This window comes from Pipistrellus kuhlii, unplaced genomic scaffold (assembly GCF_014108245.1).
Source record: "Pipistrellus kuhlii isolate mPipKuh1 unplaced genomic scaffold, mPipKuh1.p scaffold_m20_p_1, whole genome shotgun sequence".
NCBI classification, from domain to species: domain Eukaryota; kingdom Metazoa; phylum Chordata; class Mammalia; order Chiroptera; family Vespertilionidae; genus Pipistrellus; species Pipistrellus kuhlii.
The window spans coordinates 10048611-10072226 of record NW_023425404.1 but is presented as its reverse complement, the minus strand read 5'-3'; the positions used below and the strand labels follow the sequence as shown (position 1 = coordinate 10072226).

The following is a 23616-nucleotide window of genomic DNA, read 5'->3' as shown; positions in this document are numbered from 1 at the left end:
GATGAAGGGAGAGGGAAAGAGAGAAACATGGATTAGCTGCCTCCTGCATGGTCCCACCTAGGGATGGAGGCTGTAACCCTGGCAGGTGCCCTGACTGGGAATCAAACTGGCAACCTCTTGGTGTATGGGATGATGCTAAACCAACTGAACAACACAGGCCAGAGCTAAACCAAATAGTTTTGATGAACAACTGGGCAAGGCTTCAACTCAACATCTGGCGAGCATTTATCCAACCTGTTGTGATCCAACAGTGATATTGATTTAAAGACACTGGCCAGCCCCATGGAGGGAGGCCTGTCAAAAGAGGCTGGCCTGCCTATCTCCAGCTGGGGTGTGAAGACTGTGTGTGTGTGTGTGTGTGTGCGTGCACCAGGTTTTATTTATAAAGTTCTTCATGGAATTCCAAATAGTCAACCAGAAGTTGAATCAAATGTTAGGGAGGAGGGTTCAAGGGCATTCTTGAGCAAGTGCTCTGAAGGTAATGACCCTCCAATGACAAAAGGTGGGTTTGAGAGTATTTGCATGTCAAGCAATAACAATTATAGGAATTTCCGGTATTGGCAAGAAGATTTTTTTAAGGAGGGGTGTCCATTGCTCCTGAAATCAAACCTGTGCTGATATGTTAACATCTTGACTGTAACCTGAAAGTTATCCATTCCTGTTCCTGCTCTTCCAGGTATCCCCTAAGAATATGAGTCGAGAACCAACCTGGCCAATGGGGATCTAGTCACCTGACTGCTAAAGGCACAAAAAGGTCATGCATCTTGCCATCCCCTACCTCTGCCTCTGCCAGGCTGGACCCCTCGCCTCTTCTCCCACTGACTCATGTTTCTGGGACACTGGAGCATACACACATTTACTGTGCCATCAGATCCTCTTTAAACACTGTAATGTGGTTAGCACTCTAATACTTGATGAAGGCTAGAAGATAATTATTTTATAGATGGCCAAACAAAGGTTCAGAAAAAATAAATAATGGTTCTCAGATGCTGGTCCAAGAACTGATGCCAATCCTGTAGTGATGTTTCCACTGGTCCTCAGCAAAATTGGAAAAAATAATGCAATGAATTTTTCATAAAGCAGAAATTATTCCATTTTTAAATTGAGGTGATGGTCAATCTTCCCTTCTGGGTATATATGGGGGAACATGTTGAAATGTTCCTTCTTTTACAACATGATATGATAAAGAGATAGGATTTAAAACTAGATCTTTTGGATACATTCATTACTATTACACTATTTTAATTCCTTTTAAATAATTTAAAAATAACTTGCTTTAAATTTAACCTTAAATATTAAAACAATATTTAAAACTATATATTATAGTGTATACTTTAAAATGTATTTGAATAAAGCTCAGCACATGTGTAACTTTTCATGACATCCTATGCAGGACTGAAAATCCACATCCTGACAGGGACAGGGCAGGTAACAGCTGAAGGAAGTAGGCTGGGTGGAGGTGCAGATTCTGTCCTACGCAGTGGTACTGAAGGGAGTAGGTCTCCCCCTGCTGGTAGTGGTGGTGGTAGAATGAATCTTGAACCACAACTGGTAGAGCTCTCAAATTGGAAAGGCGTCTGCAGTAAGAAGTAATGGTGCTTCAAAACCCACACTCCATCACAGGAACCTGAGCCTGAACAAGAGTGCGACAGCAGAGATTAAAAAACTCATGGCACCAGGAAACTATCAACAAAGAATCTGATTTCAAATCCTGCTGAGTCAACAAAGGAAGACTTTTTTTTTTTTTTTAACATTGGTTTGGCTATCCATTTTCATGAATTACTTATTCTGTATGTGTAATCATATAGAACCATAAAATGGCTAAATAAAAGTCATGATCACGCCTATCAGTAAATTGGTCTGATGCAACTGGTTCCATTACCAAAACTGTCTTTGAAATTCAAGTTATTGTTATAGTATTGCTGTGTGCTCAGGAGTTAGGTAAAATCAGGGGAGTTTGACTTAGTTGCACCTTTCAAGGACTAAAATAATCCTCATGCTTTTGCTTAATTTATTCTCTTTTGCCTGATATGAATTATGATCTCACTCACTTCCATTACTGTAAATCCAATTTTTATCTGTCCTTCTTAAAGCTTTACCTCCTGGTCTCTTTATCTTCCAACAACAAAAAACAAGCTGAAGGCTATTTTTACTCCTTTGGTTTTATTAATTAGATTTTCAGACTCCTCTGGCATTTATCACATTCTCTCTCATAGTGTTTATTGTAGCATGTCTTCATTTCCTATATCAGACTCTATTTGCCATAAGGTATCTGGCATTTTAATTATGAAGTGTCCTGGTGTGGGCCTCTTTGAGTTCATCTTGTTTGGGACTCAGCACTTCCTGGACTTGTGTGTCTTTTTCCTTCACCAGGTTAGGGGAGTTCTCGGTCATTAGTTCTTTAAATAGGTTCTTGATCCCTTGCTCTCTCTCTTCTCTTTATGGTACCCTGTGATGCAGATATGTTACACCTCACATTGCCCCAAAGGTCCCTTAAGCTATCCTCATCTTTTAAAATTATCTTTTCTCACCTTCTCCAGGTAGCTCAGTTGGTTGGAGCATCACCCTGTATACCAAAAGGTTGTAGGTTCGATTCCCCATCAGGGTACACACTTAGATGGCAAGTTCAATACCTGGTTGAGGCATGTACGGGTGGCAACATATTTATTTCTCTCCCACCCCCCACCCCTGCTTCCTCTCTCTAAAATCAATAAAAACATCTCCTTAGGTAAGGATTAAACAATTTTATTTTCTTTTTACTGCTCTGATTGTTTTCTGCTACCTTGTCTTCCAAATTGCTGATTCTATCCTCTCCTTCATCCAATCTACTGTTTATTTCTTCTGGCATATTCTTCACTTCAAATATTGTATCCCTCATTTCTGACTGATCCGTTTCTATGTCCTATTTTTATGTTGTTCTAGTTATAAATTCCTTGAATATCCTTATAATCATTTTTTAAAACTCTATATCTAATAAGTTGCTTGCCTCCACTTCATTTAGCTCTTTCTCCAGAGAATTTTTTTCAGATCTTTCATTTGGGTCATGTTTGTCTCGCTATTTTGGCTGCCTCTTTGTTTGTTTCTACGTATTAGATAGATCTGCTATGCCTCCCAGTCTTGGTAGAGTGGCCTTAAGTAGTAGGTTTTCTGTATGACCCAGTGTCACAGTCTCCTGACCACCTGAGAGGAGTGCTCCACGAATGTCCCTCGTGTGGGTTATGTGGGCCCTCCTGTTATAATTGAGTCTTGATTGTTCTTAACCCATTTGTGTCTGGGGTCAATTCTCAGGCTGGCAGTCTGTGAAGATAAGCCCTGCCACAGTGTACGAGCTCCTGTGCAGGTGGTGCTGACCACATGAAGTGCAATTTGCCTCAGCAGGGTCTGGTGCCGGCCAAGATCTCCCTGTGGATATGCCGCTTGTGAAGCTAATTGCATCCTGGCCACTAGATGTGTTGGTTCTTGGGCCTCTTGGGAGGGACTCTGGTGCAGCCCAATGCCAAAAGCTACCTGTGACTGGCTCTCGGCAACCTGTTTGGAGCTACAAAGTGATTAACAGTTTGTGTCTGCCTCTGCTGGGCCTGGGTGTGAGTGGGAAGGACCAAGCTGTGCACCAAGGCTGGCTTTTACCAGCACTGAGCCCAGAGGCAGGTCAGCTAAAGTCCCAAGGCATCCAAACATTTGCCTCTGCCGGCTGGCTGCTGGTTAGGCTCAGTCTCTGGTGGCACTCAAGTTGCATGCGGTAGGTTCCCAGTGAGTCACCAGGTAGGGGCAAGTTTGATACAGCTTCTCCAGATGAACACAGGTTCAAACTCTGTGCCAGAGCTGTTCTGAGGCCACTCAGCAAATGTCCCAGGGTATGCCAGGTCTAGCTGCTTCTCTCAGGGTGCTTACACACTTTTGTGGTATGGGGGGTGAGGGTGGGGGTCTCAGGGAGTCATCAGGGCGAGGCCAGCAATTTATCAGTCCCAAACAGACCAAGAGTTGTATATTATATATCTAAGAAGCGCCCCCCCCCACACACACACACTTTTTAATTAATTCAATACGCTCCGAAGATTAGCATTACCCTAATGGACAGGGCAGCTCTAGAACTTGCCTCCTGTCAGTCTCTTTAAGTCGTGTCCCCTCCTTTTCACTAGTAAAGGAATATTTTCTAAATGATAAGCAACGCTGATTCAAAGCATTACTTCAACTGATCCCAAATCCTTTTATTTTTAAAATATATATTTTTATTGATTTCAGAGAGGACTGGAGAGGATTAGAGTTAGAAACATTAATGATGGGAGAAAATCACTGGCCGTCTGCCTCTTGTACGCCCCCTGCCGGAACTGAACCTGAACCTAAACCTGAACCTGGCTAGGCCGCAGGCCGATGCTCTACCCACTGAGACAAACCCGCGAGGGCAACCCTTTTATTCTTTAGAGATTGTAGTGTCTTCGTTATGTCGCTTCACTGAGAACTGGCTGGAGAAAGAACAGTGTCCATTTAAAAACCTACTATCTTAGCAGTCCCCAAAGTAACTTATACACCAATTACATGAAATCTTCCCACAGAAACACCGACCGCGTCCCCGCCTGGTCAGTAGGCAGGGTAGTAGGGAAGGCTGACCCACAGCCCAGACAGGCGTGGCAAACACGTGAGCAGCGCGGGGCGGCTGGGCACGCCCCCGCCGGCGAGGGGGCCGGAGGCTGGCCGCATGTCCTCCCACGCGGGGCGCCGCCACCCGGGGCGCGCGTGCCGGTCAGCATGGCCTCTCCTGGGCCCCGACGCGAACGGTGTCCCGGCGTACAAAACGAAAGCCAACCTCCACCCGCTCCCGCAGGAGAATCGTGCCTCCTGCCGTGTCTGCCAGAAACTTCTCCGAGCCTCGTCCCAAAACCGCACCCCAGCCGCTTGGGGCTCAAGGTCCCCCGCTCAAAATGGCGGCGGGGCCTGGGAAGAAACCATAGAGACGCCCGCCCTCCGCGGAGAGAGCGCCGGCCTCTGCGGGACGTCCGCGCCCCCTGAGTGGCTGGAGGGGCTCGCGTTCCGGCGGAGGCAGGAACAGGGCGCGCCTCTAAGGGGCTCCTCTAGGAGAACAGCAAGCAGTCTCCATGGTGCCGGGTCCTCCGAGCCGGTCACGTGGTTCTGGCGGAAGCCGCCCCGGAGGCGGGCGGGGGAGGAGAAAGGGGCGGGAGGCCGACGGGATTGCTCCAGACCCGGCGACGGCTGGGTTGTCATGGAGCCGCGGGCCCGGCCTGGCGCATGCGCCACCTGACCCGCCGGCTGTAGTACTTGGAGTGGCGACCGCGACCCCGGCCCGAGGTGAGAGAGGAAGGACCGGGCGCACGGGGAGAGGGGTTGGGCGAGGAGCGTGGGAAAGGAGGTGGGAGTAGGGGAACGAAGAAGGGTCGCGAGGTAAAATCAGGACTTTGTGGGGGACGGAGGGGCAAATGGTGGGAGCAGAGGGCGTGCGTCCCTCCCCCCGTTAATGGTGGGTTTAGTTTTGAGGGGCAGGTCCTGGTAGGACCGAGAATCGAGACTGAGGAGGGGGCCGAGGACCGAGAGGGGGCTGGTGTGGAGGCCGGTGGGGTGAGACCTCAGGGCAGGTGGGCCCCGGTCTAGCCCTGGAGGTAACAGCTGTGGGCTTCGGTCAGGCAATGGGCAGGTGAGTGGGTGCGGGAGTCGGTGACCTGGTGAGGGTCCTGGGACTCCAGTCTGGGGTTGGAGGTAGCGTCCTGTTCTGGGTCCCTGGGTCCGAGGCGCAGGTGTGCTGTCTTTGTCACTCACTTGGCTGGTTATTTCTCCTGGGTGGCCAGGTGGCCAGGCATGGTGCCAGGGGTTGGGGAGATGGGAAAGAAGTGACATGCAGTTAAACTGGGTAAGTCGGTGGGGGGAAGCTCTGATCCAGGCCGAAATCAGGCTCCCTGCTATTGCCCAAGTCCTGGCAGGTTGCATGGCCTGGGCGTTTGCCCTGGGCAGCTGGTGGTATGCCAGTCACAGCACAGGCCTACGGTCTGCCCAGTTCTGCCCTGCTGAGCTAGCTGGCAGGCTCGGGTGCCTGGAGGGTAGGCCTGCTGTCTGGCACAGATGCGCGTGGGCTGGCGCGAATGGGGAGTGGGTACTGCTGCTGGAAGCAGGGAGCTTGAGGGAAGTTCTCTGATCATATGCTCTTTGGAAAAGAGAATGGAGTGAGCCCTACCAGGTGCCAAACAGGACATTGTATGGGATTGGGGTTTGGGATCTTTGACATGAATTTTTGCAGCCACGTTGAAGAATAAAAATGGATGTGAAGGGAAAGATGAATGTTAAGAGATTTAGGTATAACCGGGAGGTAAACGGGTTGTTCCCTGTTAAAATACACAGACATTTCCCCAAGTATGGTATCTCCAAATATGCAGGCCAAGGGAAAACAACTTCTGTAACGCGTTCATAATTCAAACTGGCATTACTCATGGTTTTCTGGACTTCCAGGCCTCAATTTTTTATGACCTGCTTACTGGACTGTGTTTAAGTCTCTGCTTGGACTTTCTCTTCACAACTCTGTCCATGCAGGGGTGTTAGACACGTGACACATTTTAAAGGAAACTTGAGCTCTCGGGAAAGTTGCCAAGTATCTATAAAAGGAATGATCCCAGAGCAACATTTCAGATCCTTTCCTTGTAAACCTGGGTGTCCTTTTTTAAATTATTATTATTCATAAGCCGAAATCATCATAGAGATTGTTTTTGGATTAGACCAACCTTTAATTTGGCTGATGGGTTTATCCCTGAGTTTTCATCTTAGAATAAGGGGTAGGTGAGAGATCTTCCTGCAGGAGACCAGAGCTGGAAGTTCAGTCTTGAGGTAACTATGGTGTATGGAAATGCTGACTCTTGACCTTCAAGCTGTTCAGGTATTTCAGTGACAGCTAAGATGCTAGGGCTGTCAGCAAGCTCAGCAGGAGAGGGGATTTGTAGGCATTTATTCTGTTGAGTATCTCACACATATTGTTGGGAGCTGAGGTTGCAAAGATAAAAAAAAAACTGTTGAGGTTGAAGAGACGAATAATTAGAGTCTAATGTTAGAAGTGCAAAAATGGAAGTAAGAGCCAAGTGCGAGGCACTTGTTAGAATTTTATCTTATGCCTGTTTATATAAGCCTCTGTGTTTACGTTCCCTTTCCATGATAAGTTTTAGTACGTACTGTTCTCTCCGGGAACCTTTGGACACTGTGTTACCTGTTACTTATTAAGAGGCCCAGTCAGGATCGATTCTGACAGCTTGGGAAGCTTCAGTGGGAGTCCTTATAGTGCAGTGCAGTCAGGCTCATGAGCATCTGAGATGTTTGTGGGTGGTGGTGGTGGTGGTGGTAGTTTCCAGGCTGTGCTAGGAAGCAGAGATGGCACAGTGGGTAAGAGCATGGGAACCCATTTTCTCCCCCCTCCTTTTTTTTATAGCAAAGGTGGAAATTCACTAAAGAACAAGTACAGATTCCCACGTGGGGAAGGAGAAAGAATCTCAGCACAGACTCCTACGTGGGGATGGGGAAAGAGTCCTCGTAACCCATTTTTCAACCCCTAGCCAGTTTATGAGTAAAATAACGCCGAGGAAGAAGAAAATCTTGAGGTTTTCAGACTTTGCCATGTGTGTGTCCCTGGGTTTGAGAGCAGCCGTAGTCAGTGCCGTCTGCCTGCTTCTCTCCGGTGGAGAGAGCCTCGTCGGTGCTGTGCAGAGGGGCCTCAGTGCCTCTCCCCTCAGAGCAGAGGTCACAGTTGGATGTAGTCCTTCATTCTGCGTGTTTTTTGAACGTCCCTGGGCACTCAGGCTTCCTGCTGCATGAGCAGAACTTAGGACAGAGGCTTTCACACTTTTAGTCACTTTCACATCCAACCTCGTTCATTTACTATTCTAAAGTGCTTTTTACCTCCGACTGCCGCCAGTTCCCCAGGATCTAAAATTTTGGCATCTGTTCTCCTTTTAACCAATTTGCCAGTGTTTCAGTTTTTTTTTTATGTCACACTCAATGTTGTCCTGCATATTCTCAACTGGCCAGAATAAATTCCTGTGTATCTTTCTGGAGCTCCATTGAATACATTTTAATAACCATAGCAAGACCTTTCTCCTCCTGTCACAAGGGTTGTAGAAGGCTAAATTGGGATGCCTTATCTAAAATACCCATGAAATAATCAGTATTTCATAAGATAATTTGAAACTTTTGTCAAGTTCTTACTCAGTTGCAACTAACATGAGCTGCTTTCCTAATCTAAATCAACAGTAGGGTCAGACTTGAATGATACATCTGATTGTTCACCCAAAAGCGACATCTACTTCCATTTTGAAGAAACCTCCTATTCCCTTTACATGCACATTTCTTGATTTTCATACCAATGGATTCTGATTTAATTAGAGATATACTTATATAGTTTAGTCTTATTTTTTTAGGCTGCACTGTCGAACTTCCTGGCCGTCCAATAGAGAGATGTTGTCTGTGCATAGTGCTGTACAAGATGTGACAGTGCCATTGTTTATCTTCTGTGCACTAAGGGCTAACCCTGTGACCTGGGAAGGGGTGCTTAGTTTGACATGGGGAGATCAATTCCTTTAAATGGACTCAGTTTGTATGGTACAAAGTACTCTGTACTTGGAATTGTTTAAGATTCAGTCTCATTCAGATAGGTGTGTGTTCCCTTTTGCCCACTTACATTGTATGCAAACGTGTGAACAAGAGGGCTGCTCTGGGACACTTGTGAAGCATCCTTGTCTTCTATTTAATTTTACTTTATTTTGAATCCCTCTTCTACTTCTGGAGTAGTTGATGTTCTGCATGAGATCCTGATGGGCAGAAAAGTTCAGCGCTGGCCTTTCAGGGTGTTCCAGATACAGTGCTGTTTGGAGGGGGCGGAGGGGCTGTGTTTCTCTGCACTCAGGACAAGTGGATGGAGCTGCGAGTGGACTGTGAATTACAATGCTGCCTGGCTTTGTTTACACCTACTGTTCTAGTCAACAAAATATCTCAGCCTGGGTTGCTTGCAAACAACAGGAATTTATTGCTAGTGATTCTAGAGGCTGGAAGTCTGAGATCAGGGTGCTTGCATGGTGGAAGGGACTAAGCTGTCTGGAGCCTCTTTTACGAGGCACTGATCCTACTAATGAGGGCTCCACCCTCATGATTTAAGCACCTTCCAAAGGGCCTGCTCCTAATGCCATCAGTTTTGGGGTTTCAACATATGGATCTGAGGGGAACATAGACATTGAGATCAGCATTAGGCGGTTTTATTATTGTCATTTTCCTTGTTGTCCTGTTGTCTTGAGCCCTGTGATAGCCCTTGTGCTGTTATCTTGCTGCCATTCCTCTTTGCCTCAGATGGCCTTGTTAGAATATCTGAAATGCTTTCAGCTTCTCCCAGCCCTTTGAAGGGCTCATTCATCTAATTCTTTGCACTGTTAGCTTAGCTATGGATCTGCAGCGGACTAGCTATCGCTGGGGCAAATCTAGGCTTCTTCCTGGGCTCTCAGCATGGACATGTGGCAGCTTACCAAGCATCTCCACTGGGATGACCCACAGTCGCATCTCTCTCATGACCTAAAATGAACCTGCCTAGCCACCTCACCATATATCTTCTGGGCTCTTCTGGGCTCCACCATCTTTCCTCCAACATACAATCACCAAGCCCCATCAAGACAGCCTTCTAAATAAATGTCTCCAATCTGTTCACTTCTCTCCTGTCCACCGCCACCACCTTAAGTCACTGGGACTACACAGTAGTATGTATATAGATGGGCTCAGTGCCACTCTGGCCTCTCCCTAAGTTTAGTTTCCGGCATTCAAATGCTTTTAAAATGCAGATCTGATCTTGTCACTTTTCTGGTTAAAATCCCTCTGTGACTTCTCTTTGCTCTTAATGCCCAAAGTCTTTACAACATTGCTCACAAGGCACTGCCTGTCTGGCCCACACCAACTCTTCTCATGTCACCTGGCCTTCTGCCCCCTGCACTGAGCCCTGGCCTCCTGGGCCTCCCAGCTCTGTGAGTGTGTCAGGCTCCCTTCTCCCTTAGGGCTTTCAGACTTCCACACCCACCGCTCCCTCCCCCATTTAACTCCCCAACTTCTGTCTCTCCCTCCAGACCCAGCTACATGTCACTTCCTCAGGAAAGCCTTCCCTTCTCAGTCCCCCAGACTCTTAGCCCCTCCCCCTTTATAGCTGTTACCAAAATAGTAATTGTTTGCTTATTCGATTAATGTTTATCTAACTCTAGAATGTAAGCTCAGGGAGGTAGACTATGTCTCATTCACCCTGTATCCCCAGTCCTAGCATGATTCCTGCTTCATAATGGGCACTTGATAAAGATTTTTAAAGGACTGAATGTAACTTATCTGAACCTCAACTTCCTCTTCTGTAAAATGGGATAGCAAGAGAGGGGGACATGAGAGTCAAGTGAGATAAAATTAACAGCAATAATGTAGACTTTTATAGAAGCAAAGCACTATTCCATATGATCTTATTTGTGCATAAAAGTGCTTTTTAAGCCAAAAAGTAGCATGCATATAAATGGAGTTGTTTTCCCTCTGTTCAGTAAAACACCCAAAGACGTGAAAGGTTCATTTGAGAAGCACACTGGGGGAGGTGGCAGTAAGCCGGGAGTGGCAGTAACCGGGGAAAGCAAGCCTGTCCCAGATGGGCATTCCCCCTGCTCTCCTCCCTCAGGGAGCAGGGTGCGGTACCCAGTCCAGAAACCTAATCAAGTGTGCCTTTGTTAGCCGTTCAAAGCCTCCACTGACTGTGGTGTGTGCCTTGAATTTGTAATAGATGGAGAGGGCAGGGAGGGGACAGTGGGCCTCTTTTGGGTGGAAGCCCTTCTACCTCTCAGTGAACTGTGGAAGCCCTTTGGGTTGAGACCTCTGAGAAAATGCAGGGGAAGTGGGTGCGGCCAACGTTCTTTGCCCTTTCTTTACTCACCGTTTCAGTCACCTGTTTCAGCTGTCTGTGAGTGACTTCTTATGTAATTGTTTTCACAGGGCAGCCCAGATGAAAAGAGTCCTGGTGAACCCTCTTCCAGCCCAGTAAAACATGGAGAGGAAAAACCCGTCCAGAGAGAGCCCCAGAAGACTCTCGGCCAAACTAGGCAAAGGCACAGAGATGAAAAAAGTGGCCCGGCAACTCGGCCTGGCAGCGGCCGAGTCAGACAAGGACTCTGGGTTTTCAGGTTAAAATACCTTGTTCTTTCTACATTGTAAAGAATGATTATCTGAAAGAGGTCCTCCCTCAAACACCCCTGTGTGATAGGGATGGGAAACTTTCACATACAGAATAAATAAATATCTGATCTCTTAAAATGACAATTCTGGTGCCATATGGCAGGGTCCCCATCAGAGTCACCACGGGGTTAGTATGAAGGAGTGATTTAACATTTTAAAATATATATATTTTTATTTATTTCAGAGAGGAAGGGAGAGGGAGAGAGAGAGAGGAATATCAATGATGAGAAAGAATCATTGTTCGGCTGCTTACTGCACACCCCACACTGAGTATCGAGCCTGCAACCCAGGCATGTGCCCCAGCTGGGAATCAACCAGGACCTCCTGGCTCATAGGTCAATGCTTAACCATGAAGCCATGCTGACCAGGGGATTTGACATCTTTTTTCAACTCAGTTTTAAATCTTACAACTGTTGCAAGTGGTTACTGGAAAAATATTTAAGTACTCATAATTCTTTGTGTTTTTCCCCCCCACTCCTTTTCCATAGGAATAGTTACATTGCAGGAAAAAAGACTGCATGTTGTCACCATGTAAAAAATTAAAACAAAAGAGTATATAATTTGATAAAAATAACTTATTTGCTAAGAAAGTAATTTTGCTTTTTTAAAAAATGTTTCCCCTCTACAACCCACCCTCCCCATATCCATGCATTTCGCATTTGGACTGAGAGCCTTCTGGCCCAATTCCAAAGTTGAGTACTATCTGAGACAAGAAAGAGGTCAGTTTTCCTTACTAGTTTGTCCAAACCTTACCTGAAAGGGCTAGCTGCATACCCAGTGAACCTTTCAGTTTTGTGCTGAGGCGCCTTTATTTCCAGGTCTGAGAGTAGGGGCTTGACAGTATACCATGGCTCTAGTGTCAACATTTTGGCCCAGGGAATGCAGAAAGGTGAGCTAGGGGATTCTGGCTGGGTTAGCACCCTGGGATGGAGCCTTTTCCTAGAAGAAGACTTACGTTATCAGCCTCAGAGAGACCAATCAGTCCATGCTACTGATTTATTAACTTACACTGAGAAATACAGCTGTTGGAATGCTAGATCTGCCTCCTCCTTAGATTGGTATATTTCCTCCCTGTAGGGAGGCTGTGTGAGAAGCCAAATTATAAATAGACTGTTGCTCAGAGAAGAACCGAGCACCTATTGACGGAGGGATTAGAATAAGGACAGTCGGGAAGCGAGGGCCGGTGTAGCCCTTTGGTTTTTCTTCTCTGTCGCTTAGCATTGTTTCCTGAGCTTGTCTCATCATGAGACTCATCTGAGGCATTTGTTTAAAATACTGCTCGCCAGACCCCGCTCCTGGACATTGTGATGTTGAAGGTCTTGGGGGAGGGCCTGGAATGTGGGGGTTATTTTTGTGTCTGGTGATTATGTAATCAGACAGGTTTGGGAAACACTGCAGGCTTACTGTCTCTCTTTTTTTAAGGTCAAGTTTGTTTTCATCCGTTTTTCATATCACAAAGGTGATACATGCTCATTGTAGAAGCTTAGAAATGTAGAAACTTAGAAAGAAAAATATAAGCATTATCTATCATCCCAACACCCATTTTTCCTCAATACTGTTGACATTTTGGTACATCTCTTTCCAACAGCTTCAGGCAGTTGTGATGTAGTATGTCCCACAGTCTGGATGGTGTTTCTGGTAGTTTCCTTATTCTGTAGAAGTGCTGTAGGAAGTGTTATGCTAGTCAGACATAGGCAGTGTTAACACCAATCCCAACTGGTTGTGCTCCAGAAAGTGACCCCAGTGAATGCCTCCAGCCACCTCTGGGCCAGGTGCCAGCGATTTCATCACTGTCTGAGTTATTATTTCAGTCACTTGGTGAATGATGTAATCTGTGATTCTTAAAAAATATGTTTTTATTGACTTGAGAGAGGAAGGGAGAGGGAGAGAGATACAGAAACATCAATGATGAGAGAGAATCATTGATTGAATGCCTCCTGCACACTCCCTACTGCGGTTTGAACCAGAAACATGGGCATGTGCCCTTGTCCGGAATTGAACCCAGGACCCTTCAGTCTGCAGGCCGGCTCTCTGTCCACTGAACCAAAACAGCTAGAGCTAATCAGCGATATTTATTTGTTTGTTTGTTTATTTATTTATATTTTTATTGATTTTTTACAGAGAGGAAGGGAGAGAGAGAGAGAGTTAGAAACATCGACGAGAGAGAAACATCGATCTGCTGCCTCCTGAACACCCCCCACAAACTCTTTACCTGTGGCTTTGGCATCCATTTATGTTCTTTGCCCAAATCAGTCACCACTTCGTGCTTTAAAATGGTGACCCAGTTCTGTTATCCCTTATACATTTTATTAGCTGTCATTTTTCTGTAAAGAAGCACTTTCTCTCCTCCAACCCTTTCTTTGAGTATCACTGTGGCTCATGGAATTCTTTTGTAATTCAGTTTGTCAATCCATTATTATTATTCTTTTCGATACTCAGATTGTCCCAGATTGGGCCAGTGGGAGTCCCTTCCAGTTAGCTCCTGTGTCTTTTCGACATGCTTCCATTTGTGTTTGAGTACTTCCTTGCTTTCTGGGACAATAAGATGTCCAGGCTCATTTTGTACCTTCCCTGCCTAAGATTGGAATCTAAGGAGCCCAGGTTTCCTGTTCTTGCGGAATGGCATTTAGAAACCAAGACCCAGGTACCAGGTATGTACTCAGCTCCTGAGGCCTTTGTTTCTGGCCTACTGGTTCTTGACTAGAGGTTGCCCTTGGTATTCTGTGGAAATATTTCTGCCTGGGTACCAGATCAATCAATTCAGTAGGTGGAGGGGAAGACTCTCACATTTGTAATTTCTAAAAGGCATCACTGTAGATTCTGACTTAATTGCAAGTGTTGACAGTTGTACTCATTTAAATTAAAGTTACATTCTGGCCTGCCTCATCTAGTTGACTCTGTGATTCTTGATGAGCATTTAGCAGGCGTCTTCAAACTACGGCCCGCGGGCCACATGCGGCCCGCAGAGGAGTCTGATCCGGTCCGCCAGGTTTTTTGGGCAGTGAGCGCAGCCGAGGTGTTACAGTAGGAATTAGTAGTTCATATAGTCCGGCCCTCCAGCTCTCTGAGGGACCGTGATCTGGCCCCCACTTTAAAAAGTTTGAGGACCCCTGATTTAGGGTATCCCCAGACCCCTCCGAGCAGGGTTATAGCAGTCGCTGGGTATGCTCCAGTGGATGCTAAATAAGTCCTTTCTGATGGATTTCATGGAGGGTGTTCTTATTTTCTTTGCCTTGGAGAGTATCTATCACCCAATATGCAGGGTCTCAGTAGACACAGCAACAAAGGAGATGTCTGACTGGGTAGAGGGAACAACAATGACAGACACATTTTAAACCTCAGCTTTGATTAACTTATCCAGAATTTACAGTTAGAAAACTTAGGAAGAAACTCTTTTAATTTCAGCATGGATATAAGTTTTGAGGTTTTGTATTATTTTTTTAACAATATACGTATTTTTATTTATTTCCGAGAGGAAGGGGGGGGGAATATCAATGTGAAAGTAATGAAATGAACTAACTTTGAAGCCTTCCCCCCAGTTCTGTAGACTGGTGATGATTACTTTCACAGGAACCTGAACTGATGCAGGCTTTTGTCTATAAGAATTAGAAAGGAGTCCTTGGGCAGTCATTCCCAATCTTTGGGGGCAGAGGTGATAATTATGGAAGCCTTTGAGAGTCCAATGAAAGTTAAAGAACCGCTCCTCAAAAAAATTCACAAAAACCCATCTCACAAATGTTCCATTTAGTTTCAAGGTGTCCCACCACTCCCCAGGAGGCCTGGTTACCAGCCTCCAGCCGAGAGCCCAGGTGAACTGTCCGTTTTCCTGCCACCAGATGGGAGTTCGGAATGTCTGAGCTCGGCGGAGCAAATGGAGTCGGAGGACATGCTGAGCGCCTTAGGCTGGAGCCGGGAAGACCGGCCAAGACTGAACTCCAAGGCTGCGAGCAGTGCCTTCCCTGCTCTGTCCCCCATGGTTGTCATGAAGAACGTGCTGGTCAAACAGGTGAGGGGGTGCAAGTTCAAGTGCCTGGGCTTCCTGTGCGCGAGGCTCCCCTCGGCCCAGGATTGATTTAGGAGCAGAGCACTAGAACCACGCCTCCGAGTACTCTGTCCTAGGGAAAGGATGTTTCCTTTCAACTACTGACAGTGTTTTAAAAAGGACTCCAGGACAGCAAGACTATTTTATTTCTGGATCCCTAGTTTATCCAGAGGAACACCGGAATTCTTTAGTCATGTATAAAAGAACCAAGCAGAAATGTCATAACTTCCATAGTGCATTAACAGATGACAGAATTCGGGGTATAAACAAAAGAATCTCTTTTTAACTTGAAATGCCCTGGGAATTTAGAAATGTAGGATGCATTCATTTGTTTGAGAAGTGGAGGCAATTTCCATGTTTCTCCTGTCACACTCAGAGCCTTTTCTTAGTCATCAGCCAAGGACATGCCGTTAGTGGAAAAGAAGCTCTTTGGTTAAAGGTATGGCTGCCCCAGCAGAGTCTGCACGGCATTGCTGTGGAGCTCAAAAACACACCGTTGGGGGCTTGATTACATAACTATGTATGCTATGTGATTATTGTCCAGATATGCAAGAAAAGATTTAGATGACAATCTAAGCCCCCATGTTTGGAACAGAGAACTTAATCAGATGAACTGGGTTTAAGAACACTTAACCTTACCCTGCTTTGCTCTAAAATATATCAGCTCTCTCATGGGGCCATTGATGAGACTGCTGGAAGCTAGGACATTTGAAACTGGCTTTATGCTGCTGACATTCCAGCTCAGGTAGAAGAACATATGTGGCTGTAGCCTGCCAGGAAACCTGACGTCTTAACTATTACCTAGTTATTTCTGAGGAACACAAACAGATTTTCAACAAGGCAACCTGGTGAGTTTGGACAAAGAATTTGAACATTTTTGCTTGACAAATCACCTCAGCAGGAAAAACAGCTCTGCTTATTGAAATGAAGAGAGAGGATAAAGACATGTAATGGAACCCAAATGAGCTTGTCCAGACCTCATCAGTTTGTGATGCTTCTCAGGGTTTCCTTTCTCCCGGCTCTTTCTCTCCCTGTCTTCCTCTCTGGCTCCCTTGTTTGTCAGGCCTTCCTGTGTGTCTGTGTTTATATGCCTTCTTTGTCGTAGGCAGGCTGGCAGCTCCCCAGGGCGGAGAACAGCCCACAGTTGAGGAGTGGGTAGGCTTTTCCAGCAGAGCTGCATTCTCCAGGACAAAGGCCTGCGGGGAGGCTCTGGTTCCATCAGCAGATGGGAGGCTTGGGGCGGGCAGACCTGATGGAGTCGTCTAGGAGTTTCATCTTGTTTTTTTTCACACGTTAGAATCCAGCACATTCCAAGATTAAAACAGTGATATGCTTTTCAAAATATGTGTATTTTGTGTAATGTCTTGGTTTTATTTTATTTTATATTTATACTAGTCGTCACCAACCAGTGGTCTCTGAGGTCTGAAAGGTTGGCGACCACTGTATCAGAGGGCCAGTGCACAGATTCGTGTACTGGTGGGGTCTCTCAGCCTGACCTGCGTCTTCTTGCAACCTGGAACTTCTCAGGGGATGTTGGAGAGCTGGTTTTAGCCCAACCCCCACAGGCCAGGCTGAGGGACCCTACCTGTGCATGAATCTGTGCACTGGGCCTCTAGTATGCATATAAGATATTTGGTTAATCTCTTCTAGCCCTTCCTCCTCCCCCCTTCCCTCTGAGATTCATCAGTCTGTTCCATGTTTCCATGCCTGTGGTTTCCACTCCTGTGTTGAGCATCTGCCCCTTGGTGGTCAGTGCATGTCATAGTTACCAGCTGGTCAGCTAGTTGCTTAGGCTTTTATATATATAGATATTTTTTATTTCAGAGAGAGGGAAGGAGAAGGAGAGAGGAATAGAAACATCAATAATGAGAGAGAATCATTGATCAGCTGCTTCCTGCACATCCCCCACTGGGGATTGAGCCCACAGCCCAGGCAGGTACCCTGAATGGGAATCAAACCGTGACCTTCTGGATCATGGATTGATGGTCAACTACATTAGCCACACATCGGGCTAATGTCTTGGTTTTGGAGGTCTGATTCAGTTTTGCCACTTGACTGTGTGATCTTGCACACAGTTACGTAACACTTGGGCTTCAGTTTCCTTATCTTCAATGTGAAGGCTTCGTGGAAAATGGCCTTGAGATTGTAGCCAAGTCTAAAATCTTGCCCCATATTCCCTCAGATGATTTCAACGTAAATAATGTATTGTAAAATCTAATAATTAGAACCAGTAAGCTAAGCATCTACTACAGCAATGGGCATAGCAGCATTAGGAAGAATCCAGTGAAATCAGCTTAGAAAAGCAGTGAATTATAAATTTTCTGGATCCATTTGCCTCCTAGTAGATCCACCCTTAGGTCATGAGTGAATAGGGGAATAGCCTGATGTTTTGCTTCTGACTGAGCTGGACTAGGCTGATTTCTGCTTCGAAAGACCCTTGCTTTTGGATCTGCTCTGACAAGGAATAGGGGTGCTAGGCCTAGCATTGCTTGCTTACGTACATCCAGCGTATATCTGATTACCAAGAGGGCTTCAGAATGGACTCTCCAGGTGATCCCAACTTTTGTCAGGAGATGAGCTGTCGCTGGCCTGAAGTTCTAGCCACACATCGAGGAAGCTCAAACGTGTGCAAAATGGTGGGCACGTGTGGGAGACAGCTCTCTTCAGCAGTGACCAGCCCACCAACTCATATCTTTGGGACCAGTTGGAACTGGACTGGCTTTTAAATATTGGAAAAAGATAGCCATACCCTTCTTTATTAACTTTCCTTCTGAATCGGTACTTAATTAAAAATGAAAATGCATAACTTTCTATACCTCAGTTTTCTATTTGTGAAGGGAATTGATCACTACCTCATGGGGTTGTTACGGAAACAAACCATGTAAAACATCACACATAGTGCTAGCTTGTAGTAAGCAGCAATACCTGGTAACTGTTATCTTGAGTGGTTTTATGACTGTTGAGTGTCACTGCCTTAAAAAGGCTTATGGACTCCTGACAGCATGTGACTTTAATCAGAAGTTGTGTTCAGGCCGAAACCGGTTTGGCTCAATGGATAGAGCGTCCGCTTGGGGGCTGAAGGGACCCGGGTTCGATTCCAGTCAAGGGCATGTACCTTTGTTGTGGGCATATCCCCAGTGGGGGCTGTGCAAGAGGCAGCTGATCGATGATTCTCTCTCATCGATGTTTCTAACTCTCTATCTCTCTCCCTTCCTCTCTGTACAAAATCAATAAAATATATTTAAAAAAAAAAAAAAAAGTTGTGTTCAGGTAAAGGAGGGTCCAGATATAAACGAAGACAGACCCTGTAAAGTCACATTTGTAGCCTTGAGATGAGCACATTTTAACCATGCCAAGCAATTCTATTACCCATGTTTTTGTTGCCTCAGTTGTGACCTTAACTATGTCATTACTTCATCTACCTACAGTTTCTTTTCCTGGGTGGTAGCATCTGTGGATTGAATAAAAATAGGTATTTTCTTCAGTTTTGCCTTAGGAAAAGTGAAAAAAGAAAGGAAGGAAGGAAGAAATTATAGCCCTAGCCAGTTTGACTCAGTGGATAGAGCATCAGCCTGTGGACCGAAGGGTCCCAGGTTTGATTCAGGTCAAGGACATGTATCTTGGTTACAGGCTCTTCCCCAGCCTGGGCCCTGGTCAGGATGTATGCAGGAGGCAACCAATCGATGTGTTTCTCTCACATGGATATTTCTCTCTGTCTTTCCCTCTCTCTTTCACTCCCTCTAAAATCAATGGGAAAATAGCCTCAGGTGAGGATTAAAAAAAAAAAAAGAAATTATAATGACAGGCCCAATTGATTTTTAAGCCCAATTGATTTCTGATCACTCTGTTCAGAAAGGGCTGCCTGATGTGAGAGAAGCTCTGTACATGAGATTGTTGTAAGTCTCTGCTTTGCCCCTTAGCAGAAGCAGGTAACAAGGACTGTGCTGTTTTCATCTGCTTTCAGGGCAGCAGCTCATCCCAGCTCCAGTCATGGACTGTCCAGCCCTCCTTGGAAGTGATCTCGGCACAGCCACAGCTCCTGTTCCTTCACCCGCCTGTGCCCTCGCCTGTCAGCCCCTGTCACGCTGGCGAGAAAAGGTCCGACTCCAGGAACTACTTGCCCATTCTGAATTCTTACACCAAAATAGCCCCACACCCAGGCAAAAGGGGCCTCTCCCTCAGCCCAAAAGAAAGAGAACGTGGAACGCAGAAGAAAATCTGTACTGAGAGACCTGGGCTGAGCCTGCCCGCCAGCGAGCCCACCAAGGCAGGTGCTGTGTCATCCAGTCCCCCGACTGCAGCACCCTCCAGCGCCAAGCTGGCAGAGGACTCAGCTCTGCAGGGTGTGCCCTCCCTCGTGGCAGGCGGAAGCCCACAGACTCTTCAGCCGGTGTCCAGCAGCCACGTGGCTAAAGCTCCCAGCCTGACCTTTGCTTCCCCCGCCAGTCCTGTCTGCGCCTCAGACAGCACTCTGCACGGGGTAGAGAGCAACTCCCCCCTGTCACCACTGTCAGCTAATTATAGCTCACCTCTGTGGGCCGCAGAGCACCTCTGCCGCAGCCCAGATCTCTTCTCGGAGCAGCTGCCCAGCAAACACAGGCGCTTTCAGAACACCCTGGTGGTCCTGCACAAGTCCGGCTTGCTGGAGATCACTTTGAAAACCAAGGAGCTGATTCGTCAGAACCAGGCAACGCAGGTGGAGCTAGACCAGCTCAAGGAGCAGACCCAGCTGTTTATAGAGGCCGCCAAGAGCAGGGCTCCTCAGGCTTGGGCCAGGCTGCAGGCATCGCTAACCCTGGGGGCTGGTCATGACCTAGAAGCATTCTCTGATCACCCGGACATATAGCACAGAAGGCAGACTTTCCTGTTACTTGAGAGCTTCTTTTTAACTTCCTTGCTGTTATCTTACTCCTGTTCCCCAAAGCTTATGCAAGGTCTTTTCCTTCTACTCTTAAACTGTTCAGCAGTTCACTTATGAAGCCTCATGCCAACCCCTGGCTGCTGTCTTAACCTGTGGTCTGTGCACAGTTTACATATGTCTCTGTTCCACTGAGGACCTCTGATTCGGGGTGTCCTTGAGTCCCTTTTCCTTAGCCTGCAGGTGCTTAGATGGGTCACAAGGCAAAGCAGGAGAGAGGAGTGTGTGGAACTCTAGCTGACACCTCCCACCATCCCAGTCACTAACCCTGTTCGCCTCCCACTGTCCCACTCACTGTGATCAGAGATGCAGTGACATGGATGAGTGCACTGAATGACACCTGTCAAGCCAGGAAGTAAGTGACAAGGATCCCTTCGCAGATCTTCCCTTGAATATCTTAGAGAAAAGTGAGAGGAGGCATGGTTGCATTCCTGAAGGCATCATGCCATTTGGCCAAAACCTAAAATGCTTTGGGCACAGGCTGGGCCTAGCGTGCAAACACTTAATGACTTAAAGCTTTGTTTTCTTAAACTTGAAAGTCAAGGGAAAAGGGTGGTACCATTTAACTCTGACACTTCCATCACAAACCAGGTTTCTCTTCACTGAAACTGGTAGGCAAAATAACTTCAGCTTTTTAAAGTATGGAACGGATGCAGTACCATCTGGAGTTATAGTCGATGAATTGCTTTTCTGAGTTAGCATCTGAAGAAACACATGGTCAGTATCTCTTGGTTAGGAGCTGGAAGATTCCAGTAATTTGTGCTTTTTTTCTTTCTATTTTTGAAACAGTGCAACCTGTTTTATGTGTGAAAATCTTAAAGATAGCGTCATGGTGCCTGAGCGTGAGTGATGGTGTAAATTAACCCTCTGCTGCCACTTTTTCTTCTTAAAAGAAGAACGATGTGGTTATTAAGCTTGATAGGCTAGGGATTAAAATCATCCCGAGGTTATGAAATATAAGCCCACAAAGTTGGAAAACATTCTTAGCAGTTTCGCCTCCAACACTTTTGTGTGATGCACAGTGACGTGGAGTGAGCGGGAGCAGCGTCGTCTTTGTCTCTGCCACGTGCTGGCTTTGGCAGCAAGCCCAGAGGTGTGGTGTGTATGTGAAGCTCACCTGGGAATGGAGGCTGTGATGGGAATTTGCAGACACACATGCTTTCAGCTTCATCAGCAAGGTAAACTGGATTCTAACAGTGAAGCTTCAGACTTTTTCTCTCATTTAAAAATTTTATCCTCTTGAAAACCTAATAACTTCTAGATGACCAGCTTTTACACAGGAAAATGTTCTTGAAGTTTTACCAAGGCCAGAAAGAAGCTAAAGCTCATATCTGCGAGGTAGTGGTAACTAACGTAGTTTAAAAAATTACAAGGCTTTGGATCGCCTCCACTTTATTCTTGAACGTGCGTGAGTTAGGGAAGGCCAATTTACTAGTAGAAATAACTTGCTAAAATCTCTAGACTCCTGATTAACTCAATTATTACCTGCCATTTGCTTTGTGAAAGAGTGTCAGATCAGAGCCAGTGTGTCTTTAAGCAGACCTAGCTCCTTTGAGTATTTTGTCTGGGCCTCCCCAAGTCTGCGGTACCACAGCAGTTCTGCTCTGGGCACCATGCCAGGAAGCTTCCTTTTTGGCAGAATGCGTTTGGCAGCAGAGCTACAGAGACAGGTGCATTCGGAACAGCCTGGCGCTAGCCATGAGTCTTACTGAGTGTCAAAATCTGAACACAATTGCTGAGAACCAAATTTATTCCATCCGAAAAACCTGGAGCTCTAAGCCTCTTGGAATTTTCTTCCCAGATTAAGGTTTGCATTTCCCTTCTGTCACAGTAAAAGATGATGAAAGCCATCGTTGATCCTCACAGCTCTTGTCTGGCCTTATGACTTAGTGCTAGAAGTCTCTAAGCTCTTATTGTACTTACCATGGGTGCCTGTTGTCTAGTGGAGCTTGGGGGAGGCGAAGAGAAGCTGGGTCTTGGAAGGAGAGCCCATTGAAGCTAGCAGACATTGGGGCCAGGAGCCAGATCAGCAAATGGAGGAACCTTGGAGTTGACCAGAAAGACCTTGATTGCACAAGGCTGTAAGAAGCAGTGGTCTTAGCAATGCATGATTTGATCTGGTATGATGTCCCGTGGCAGAGCTACTGTTTTCTGAATGTGTGAAGCCATTCTTAGCTCAAATCAGTCCTTCTGGCAGATTTTGTTGGCAATATTAAAAAAAAAAAAAAAAAAAAAATCTAGAAAAAGCTGCTAATTGAATTGATTATGGGAATGGAGTTTAATGACATTGTAATTTATTGCTCTCATTACCATTTATTGATTATAGTATTGTCTGACTTTATTGATTCCTTCAGCAGAAGGTAACACAAGCATATATCAAAGTGTTTTTCCAGTTATGAGTTCTTTAGGGTAGAGATTTCTTTACCAAATGTGAATTCTTTTGAAGAAAGAAGTATGAAGTTTTGTAGAAATTGACTGTGAAATGTCAGAGAAAAATAAAAGTCACATACTTGAAAATTATTTGGCCTTTTTGCTTTATAACTGCGTAAAAATACTAAGTGAAACCTAGAGTAAATATTTGGATGGATTTAAGTATCAAACATATGTACTCATCAGTTTGGGATTAGATATTGAACTGAACGTGTAGAAATTCATTGTTCAGACTTTAAGGAGATGTGAACTTTAAGGAGATGCAAGCAATCTTAAGGCAAATGAATGGCCTGTATTCCCTAGAGTCTTGGAGGTTTATATTGGGTGGGTTGGGAGGAGAGGAGAATAGAGTCCAATTATTTCTTCCATCTGATCTGACACTTTCACAGAGAATTTTTAAGTGATAAAACAGCTGTCCACTACATATACTAAAGCCACATCGAGTGAAGTTCTTCCTACAACAGACGGGCATCTCCAAGCCTTTCTCCACGCTTTCAGAGTTGATTCCTGATGCTCTCTGTTCCTCCTCAGGCTTCACCTAGAACAGTGGTCGGCAAACTGCTGCTCGAGAGCCATGGTTTGCTGCTCTGTTGACTCATGAGTTTGCCGACCAATGACCTAGAGAATCTCAAAAGGGTGTGGTGCCCCCCAAGGCCAGTCAGGCTACCCATCTTTTATTTTTTTTAATTGATTTTTTTTACTGAGAGGAAGAGGGATAGAGAGTTAGAAACATCAATGAGAGAGAATCATCGATCAGCTGCCTCTTGCACACCCCCTACTGGGGATGTGCCCGCAACCAAGGCACATGCCCCTGACCGGAATCGAACCTGGGACCCTTCAGTCCGCAGGCCGACGCTCTATCCACTGAGCCAAACCGGTTTCGGCAGGATACCCTTCTTTTAAGACATTGGAAAAATTAAAAGCTTGTCCTCATTTAAAGGGCTACAAGGTGCCATAGTCTTAATGCTTACAGCACTATTTCTCCCCAACACTATTTTCTGCCACTTGG

General features: G+C 45.9%; 1 protein-coding gene across 3 annotated transcripts; it reads left to right on the top strand.

Annotated features, from left to right (window-relative positions):
- The first annotated feature begins 5125 nt into the window (after nucleotides 1–5125).
- Nucleotides 5126–22697, top strand: CIPC (CLOCK interacting pacemaker). 3 transcript variants are annotated; one of them, XM_045578086.1, is made up of 5 exons: nucleotides 5126–5304; nucleotides 10978–11165; nucleotides 15054–15223; nucleotides 16065–16107; nucleotides 19180–22697. In XM_045578086.1, the coding sequence occupies exons 2-5, from the start codon at nucleotides 11030–11032 to the stop codon at nucleotides 20103–20105; spliced, it is 1275 nt and encodes a 424-aa protein (XP_045434042.1). In that variant the 5' UTR covers nucleotides 5126–5304; nucleotides 10978–11029; the 3' UTR covers nucleotides 20106–22697. The 3 variants fall into 3 exon arrangements, with proteins under 3 accessions (XP_045434042.1, XP_036286423.1, XP_045434076.1); XM_045578120.1 differs by lacking the exon at nucleotides 5126–5304 and adding an exon at nucleotides 5846–5868; XM_036430530.2 differs by lacking the exon at nucleotides 16065–16107 and having other exon boundaries at nucleotides 19224–22697.
- The last annotated feature ends 919 nt before the right edge of the window (nucleotides 22698–23616 follow it).